This window comes from Ptychodera flava, chromosome 4, assembly GCF_041260155.1.
Source record: "Ptychodera flava strain L36383 chromosome 4, AS_Pfla_20210202, whole genome shotgun sequence".
NCBI lineage: Eukaryota > Metazoa > Hemichordata > Enteropneusta > Ptychoderidae > Ptychodera > Ptychodera flava.
Window position 1 is genome coordinate 14,145,173 of NC_091931.1, and position 8,673 is coordinate 14,153,845.

The window sequence follows — 8,673 nt, forward strand, 5'->3', positions numbered from 1 at the left end:
TTCGGTAATTTGTTTCTCTAGTACCAAAATTTGCACGGTGAACCAGAATTTTCATTCTTGATTTGGAAAGAGAGTGGTTCAAAGATTCGTTAAGGAAAGTTTTGAGCAAAAGTTTAAGTCTTTCACTTTCGAGGCGCATACTACCTTAAATGCTGTTCCGTATACAGTTTGTCCCTACTGAAATCCCATTATCATGTTCAACCTGTGAACACAGTCACTGTTTGTCCGATGTTAATGTTTACAACCGAATTTAATTTTACTCCGGACTTTAATTAAATTGGCCAACAAGTACATGGAATATCGTATACAATTCATTTGGGTTTGCAAGACTGATATGATACGTTGTATTTCAATATACTTAAGAATTCTGGGAAGAATTATGAGAAAATTTCTTTGCACTTCTACAAATATAATGAAAATATCATAAAACGTTAAAGCTATTGCCCCTAAATTTCCAGAGGGCAGCTAGGTCGCCTCGCGGAGATACCTGCTTCACAGAGACGATATATAAAATATATCGCGACCATTATAAGAACATGAACGTTTTGAAATGTTTAGGACCGACAAATTTTCTGTTTTCATTTTTTTTTTTTTTTTGACAAGAAAATCATTGTGTGTCGACATAAAACACGCACATGCGCACATGTGCATCTAAGAGCTTCAAAAGTATCACGCCTATTAAACTCAATTCATGGATACAGTATATATAACGTTAATATCAGCCTAGAATTTAAGGATGATAGTTGAAATGTCATTTTTATCTGACCCTCTTACTCTTTATTGGTTGCCATTAAAGTCCCGTCTATATCTGTACGTGTGTATGATAGACTAATTGTACATATAATTCGCCACATTAAACTGATACAAATACGAAAAGAGGTTGTCGCCAAATGGTATGGGTTTTTTTTACATTGCTCTTTGTGAATCTGGACAGGTACACTGTAATTACTATGATGTTTTGGAAAGGCTAGGTTTTCTGGGTCTATTGGTTAAGGCAGCTTATGGCTTATTTCCTACAGGACTTTCTGATCCATGGATAGCATACGTATGTAAATGAGCTTCGGTTACTAAGGCAATATGGCATAATGGTTGCTTCATTACGTTTGAAAGTCTTTCTGTGTAGGCTTTCTGCGTCACTGCTCTCCAAGTACTCCCATTAATGATATTTCTAGCTAGACATAATACATGGGGTTTTTTTCATGGTCTATTTTTTACATCCAGGACATAATAAATCGTGCATATCACTGTTGCAACAAAAAACACGATGTTTCCTTCTGTATTCGTTCACCTGCATTACGGTCATCGACTTCATCTTTGGTGATTGACAGTGTCTTCGGATTTTGGTAATTAAATTGCGCATTTGTTTTGCTGGACTATTTCCTTGCAATTCCTAACAAATGTCAAAAAAGATCATCAACTACTACCCATTATCTTCCAGGTTGCACACGAGCAACGTATGCATACTTCACACTTCTATGGTATTCTTAGTGTAAATATTGTGACCAGTTATCTTATCGTCACCAGGGAGACTCGATTAGATCTTCGTTGATTGTGATTCGGAGAATAGAAATTACACAGCATGAACGTTATCATGGCATTGATCATTGTGTATTTCGATAAGAACGATATCATTATTTATTTCAAACAATTAAAGACCATCAACTTGACGAGGAACGATGAAATCACCCCGGAAAGTACACGTCATTATGACCCGGCGTCTGGTTTAGAAGACACGTCTGCAGGTCACTTCAATGTTACTTTTGCACAGCCTCGATCCATGGACGAAGAAAAACTTTCAAATTCAGCATTTACAGTAAATAGGAATCAAAGAGTAAAGGTCAAAGGATAAGGAAAGGATAAATCACCTCTGTCTCTGGTAGCCAATCATTGGAGGAGCCCACAAAAAAGTGCGACGCCAAAACCGTACAGTGTTTAGTCTCGGTTACCCAGACTCCTCTGTCTCGTTTCGCCAGTAGCGCAGAGGAGTCTGGGTAACCGAGACTATACAGTGTTATTTATGTTCTATGAGTAAACATGGCTGACATAATACTCCTTTTACCATATATGGTCATATGCAAATTCGCGGTGATGGATAACATAACACTTAATATTGCTCAAACAGTTGGTGATTATCTGGAGGAGCTCTGATAATTTGTCGTGTGAAAGTTTAGAATGAATTTACCCCTCCGGTTACTGTCCTTGAACAATTTGGTGGGACGGCGCCCTCAATCACCCTGAACGATAAATACTTGTTGGATACTCTGTTAGATTTGAAAACAAAATTGCTAGACTTTTGCCTTGTTCATTAAAATGCCATAATTATAGTGTAATTCCCGTTATGAAGTGATCTATATGTTGTTTCTGCTGATTCAAGCCAATCCTTGTTCTTTCAGGAAATCCATTTCACGGCTCATCTGACAGGCAGCACAGCAACAACAGAAAGTAGTCACGCAACAGTCATTGGTGACAGAGCCCTGCGGGAGAAAAATGGAAATTTGAATGTCACGACATTGTATAGAAAGGTTGACTTTGACACAACTCTTAATACGATAGGTTGAAATGTTTTCATTCTTTTAATCAGATTTTCCGTTTCAGAAGGTGTTGTGTCCACTGGAGGTGTTCCTGCCGTGTCATTGACCGTGTTAAAATATCACGGCTTTCGCAATCTGCGGAAAAGTTCAGACGTTAAGGTAGATCGCGCCTTGGGGACAATATTCAGACTCTCAAACTTTTACAATTCTTTTCTGAACTACCACTTGTTGGGGTTCATTTTAAAGCTCTTGGTGTAAGAGAACTTGCCACTGTCTTAGTGTTTGGAATATCCAAAATTTTATTTTTTTTCCATAGAGTTAGGCCTAAAGGGTTGGCGGACATTTGAATTTAAGATGTTGGTTAACCTTTAGTAATTTGTTTCTCTTGTACCAAAACTTGCACGTTGACCACCCCAATTTTTATTCGTGATTTTAAAAGAGGATAGTGAAAGATTCCTTGAGAAAAATTTGAGGAAAAGTTTAAGTCTTTCGTTGTCGAGGCGCATACTACCTTCAGAAAAATCCGCATAGTGGCAAAAATCGCTGAAGCAAAATACAACTTTTGCAACTTTTGTTAAAGGAAGGCACTCCAAGGTAGACAAAAGTGGGCTAGTTTTGGGAAAAGGCATACTTGCCCTGCCTTCTCCGAAAAATATCAAATCTTTGGGGCGAAAATAAAATGTGCTCGTCCTTATTCCCCTTCCCCGGTCTATTTGGTCCACCCTAGGGTGGCGCTGTTGAAGCGAATTCTCAGAGTAAAAAGTGATATGGATAATCAACCATAAAAGCTATTTGCTCTTTATCATGCCGCCAGATGAAATATTTAAATTTATGTTGGTGACCTTTCCGACTCAGTGACGTGTTTGTAAAGTTCTAGTACATGGACTCACCTTGATGTTGTACATGGTTCGTATTTTGGTCCTGAACGGTAGGGCGGAACAGGGCACACAGCAGGGGGTGCACGGGTTCTCCCCGATGCGGGTGCCGATCCTTGACATGTAACATGGATAACAGAAGGTGACAGTCATGCCTGTCGGACAAAGACAATAAAAAATTCTACTTTTCATCAGCAAAACATATGTGGCCGTCTGATTGGTACATCATAAACAATACTGCCCTCTGGAGTTGAACGTCTCGATTATGGTACATGAAAGATGTAGCTTTTACGCCAGCCAATTCTTGTCCATCAAAGAGCTATATATATACCGCAATTCTAGAAAATTGTAATTGATCAAAGGATAAGAATTTTCTTGCCTTTTGCAGTAGATTAGATAGTTGATTAGACCTCCTAGAAGTTCCAAACAAGAGAGGGTAATATTTTGTGTTTTGTTTGTTGTTTGTTTGGGTTCCAGATGGAAATTACATTAGTGTGATGTATCTTCAGTTTCACAAATACGATAAATCTGATGCGTATGTTCACGTTGTCATTGTGCAATTACTGCAACGCTGTGACGTGGAGATGTCATGGATGGGAGAAAAATTAACCCTCCTGTGGCAGTGTTAAACCAAACACGACAATCTTGTAGTGTTTGTTGTTGCAACTGTAGTTATTGATGACAGAGATGACAACGATTGTGATAATGAAGATGATAGTTATGACGACGACGATAATGACGATGATGATGATGGTGATGATGATGACGACGACGACAACGACGACAAGGACGACGAAGATACGCTGAAGGTGGTAGCCATGAAGTAATACTTACAATTGCAAGGCGCCCTCTTGCACTGGCACGCAAACAACTTGTTAGCCCAGTCTCTTTTCTATAGAAAAATAAAAACGTGCTAAATTAGACTTATCTGTAGAATTCGAATAAATTCATCATTAGAGCGATACCATTCTAGTTCCTTTATAAAATATAAGATTTTGAAATAAAGCTTGAATCAGCCAAAGTTTCAATACGCGGGTAAAAACATCAAAATGTCATTTTATGTACAGGGGTATACTGTTACCTGGCAGCAGTTGGTAAAATAATTTATGAACGTGAAAGAATTTGAAGAATTAAAAGTTTTATCATTTTGATTTGAGTTTAACAGTGGAAAGACATTGCTTAAAAAGCAATTACACAGTCTGGTTACAGTGTTACAAATAAATAATTCACCATATGACTGGCCTGGTATATTCATATTTACTTTGAGGGTTGGCACGATTTCAAAACTCTGCACTTTACTGCACTTTGCATCTATGTCATCACGATGGAATGTTTGTTTACATTTAGGGTGGATAATTTTTTTAGAGACAGGAAGATAAAGACCTTCATTGTCATTGTAAAATTTATAACCACTATCATATCATGAGATGTCGTATATTTTATGCTTGTCACGCAAGGCAAATAAAGCATGGTATTCAGAGTCGATGAGGATAGATGCGCCGAAGAAAGGGCGCGGAGAAATCCGAGAGAGGCGAAGAGAGTTGGAGATTCAGATAGACAGATGGCGGCTGATACGGTGCGTGAAAAACTAGAACTGGACCGACTTTTTGGTTGTTGATGGTCTGCAACAATTCTGCAGAACGTTTTTACTCTATGCATTGCATTGTGAAATCAATAACACGATCTGGCTTACAGGGCTGTCACCATGCAATAAAAATGACCTGTTTTATTATTGTTATGAATTATTTGTTATCAGTCATCATGGTAACGCTTACCTTAGGTTGAATCGTGACCACTTGAGCCATATTTCATATCACTATTGAAACCTTCCGCTATGATTCAGTCGTTTGGTCGGAGTTTGCCCTCTGACCGCCCTTTTCAACGTCGGACCTGTAAAGCAAAACGAAAAAAAGATAGACTTAGGTGTCACAAATCCTGGATAAAAAATGGTCAACAACTGTACATAGTTCAGTAAATGCAGGGTATGGTACATCGCAATGGGTGTATGATTTTAAATGATGTTTAGTAGATCCATGTTGTAAATCATATCGATAACATGTAATCAGTTTTGTTCCTCGGACCCCCATGGGTTTTTTAAAGTAGGCTTTAAAAGTGTACCACTGTTCGGGGCTGTTTTACATTTATGAGCAAATATCTTCAAAGAGTATCTCAAAATGAAAACAGAAATTTATTTTCGGCTTTTTTCATATTTCGTCGTAGTCAGATTTCCGTATTCCACCAAACTGTAGGTCATTTTTAACGATCATTATGCTATCGCCATTGCATCGTGTACCGAGTCATGTTAATACATCGTTATTAAATTTGCGGTTTAAATTCATCTCACAGTATACTGATCACGCGCTGGAATGTTTTCGGGGTGATGTGCATTCGAGAGCGGCGCCACACTTCTCGGTCGGTTCGATCGTAATAAATATCAAACAAAAACACTGCGAGTCAAAATGATCACATTTCTCCGTTATTTTCATGGCTGCGCGTTGATTTGAAAAATTCCAGCCATTGTCCAGACATAACGGCCGAGTATATGAACTCAAATTGATCAACTGAGATCCAACAGTGGTAATTTGAACGACCCATACCTTTATGTTTCATGGACTATTAGTAGATAACTCCTTTTATCTCCCTCAAAAAATTAAGATACGTTTTCTGATCTTTAAAATTTGCAGATTTATTTCAATTTCAGCCATTCGAAGAGGTAAAGCAAATCCATCGACTTTAAAGCAAACTGGACCATTTGAAATGTTATTATTGAGGTTATGACGTCATTTTCCACGATTCGTTCCGGTTTAACCTATGCTGACCTATTCCGCCCAAATCAAGTTTCTTGTGAAAGAAGATACACTTTATATATATCATATATTAGAAATTGTCTTCCTGTTATTCGTGTACAAGCCGAAATACCATTACGTTCAGCTCGTTTTAACAAAGCAGTTCCGCCAACTATACCTGCAGCTTAGTCGGGTGGGTACATGTATGCAAGGCACGCCCATCGTCAGTGGACAATGCGCTTTCAAATCGCGTTGTTATCTTGTCCATACTGTTTTCAAATCTCAATTTTCGCTAATGCTATTATAGACTTTGGTTGCTGAAATCGGGAGACTGTTATGAATATAATCACAGTTCCTCCATATTGTCATATCTAACGCACGTGAAGTTGTGATGGAGCAGTTGGCTAATACATAATGTGCGGTCACGCCATGTCAACATCGTTTCAATCACTGATCATCGTTTCAAAACACATACAATATAGCAATGGGAAATCTGCAGTTGAAACTTATCTCTTTGAAAGTTCTGAGGCGTCCCATAGACATTAGTGTTTAAGTGATCTTTTGGCATGATCAAGTTCGTTTGGTTCTGATGTTGGGAGGGACACGCCGGGTGACCCCCGGACTCTTCGGGGCATTTTACAGCATACGGTGAACATCAGCAGGACAGATCAAATGTTCTCGCCAACTTCTCTCTCGTTCAGGTATCGATCTCGGAAAATGACTCATTTTCAGAAGAAGACATTGGATCAGATACTGACCTGTAAACGGGTAGATCCTGACAATATCTTCCAGAGCTAGCTGCGGTTTGGGGCTCGAGGCGAGACGGACGCTTGCGGACAACAGTTCTACACCTGGGAGTTCTGCGGCGGAGTTATGTTTGTCAAATAATTGATACGTGTCGAGCAAATCTCCTCCTGGATGGACAGCGACGATGATTTATGAACGCATTGATGATACGCCGTCCATGGTTACCATGGTATGGACATACCGAATCACTAGATTAGGCCATCTGTACGCCTGCCATCGCAAATTACCGTCCGGTCAAACTTCACATTAAAGTATAAAAAGTCAACTGAAGGTGCGACAAAAGCTTAAAAGGGTTGGTGTTATTTGTCCAGACGGAGAAATTATCACCTCATCTGAACAGTGTCCTTGTAGTTTTATGTGGTGTACATACATTCGGCTGCAGGTTTGCAAATAAATCTATGTTGGCATGTAAATATAGACTTCTTCCATACCTCCGAGAGTGTTTCTGTCAATGTTCTCAAATGAAAACACACGGTTACTTTATCATTCTTAAATTAATTATCATACTTCACTTGCTCAAAGTAAAAACGTTACTCAATGTACACAGTTTCTTATCGTCGTTGATGGCAGACTGCCAGCCGAGACAATATCACTTTAATCTTCGCCCACTTGTTGTCTTGTATGTCTCTATAACGAGGGCACAAGATGACAAGAGATAGCAATAGTGTCTCATATCGCATGCACATACTCGACATTATTTAGCTGAGAGAACCTGTACTGTCCGATAGATGGCGCTCTCCCATTAGTTACCCTGTGAAATCGTAGTAATTGCTGCGACGCCCAACTTGGCGACTGCCGGGAAAAACTAAAACGAAGGGGAAGGGGGGAAGGGTGATACGAAGGGTTACGATATTCTCTCTGTAAGTAGATAAAATTTTGATAACACCATGCAAACTGAATTATTGTCCTGACTTTGATAAAAATACGCAAAAATGAAATATTATCCTCACGCTTAAGGGACTTATGTCAGTAGAAGAAGGATGGGGGCTGGGGCTTTATGCACAATGCAATACATACCAGCACTGGCACCAACCTGATGGGGACCTATAACTGTCATTGATACCATTTAGGGGATATGATGTAATATGCACTGTGTTAGTAGAGAACACATACAAAATATGCAACAATGAAAAATTGTCCTTACGTTTAAGGTACTTATCCTATTGGACGAAAGCGGAGGGCTTTGTACATAGTGCACTATACACAAGCACTAGCATCATAATGGTCCGGCCCATTGCAGTCCCTGATGCAAAAAGTGGGACATGATATTCACAGTGTCAGTACAGACCAGTTTGATAGAAACATTCAAAGTTAAATTATTGCCATGATGCTTAAGGGATTTATGTTATAGGACTAAGGGGAGGGCTTAGTGTGTAATGTATAATATGGAGGCACCACCACAATGCTGAAGACAGGGCCTATAACTTTCACCGATGCGACAAAGGGGACATGATATTCTCAGTGTCAGAAGAAAACGTATTGATAACAACATTAAGAAATGAAATATTGTGCTCACGCTTAAGGGACTTATCTTATAGGACGAAGGGGGAGGGCGTTGTGTATAATGTGCAATATACTGGCACTACCACAATGCTGAAGATGGGACCTATAACTTAAATTATGCCACGAAGGGGAACATGATATTCTCAGTGTCAGAAGAGAACATATTGATAA

General features: G+C 39.2%; 1 protein-coding gene across 1 annotated transcript; it reads right to left on the bottom strand.

Moving 5' to 3' along the window:
- Positions 1-1,592: 1,592 nt before the first annotated feature.
- LOC139130958 (placenta-specific gene 8 protein-like) lies at positions 1,593-7,249 on the bottom strand. The gene is made up of 5 exons (XM_070696813.1): positions 6,951-7,249; positions 5,182-5,296; positions 4,241-4,298; positions 3,422-3,561; positions 1,593-2,474 (listed from the first exon to the last, which is right to left on the bottom strand). The coding sequence occupies exons 2-5, from the start codon at positions 5,209-5,211 to the stop codon at positions 2,370-2,372; spliced, it is 333 nt and encodes a 110-aa protein (XP_070552914.1). The 5' UTR covers positions 5,212-5,296; positions 6,951-7,249; the 3' UTR covers positions 1,593-2,369.
- Positions 7,250-8,673: the final 1,424 nt, after the last annotated feature.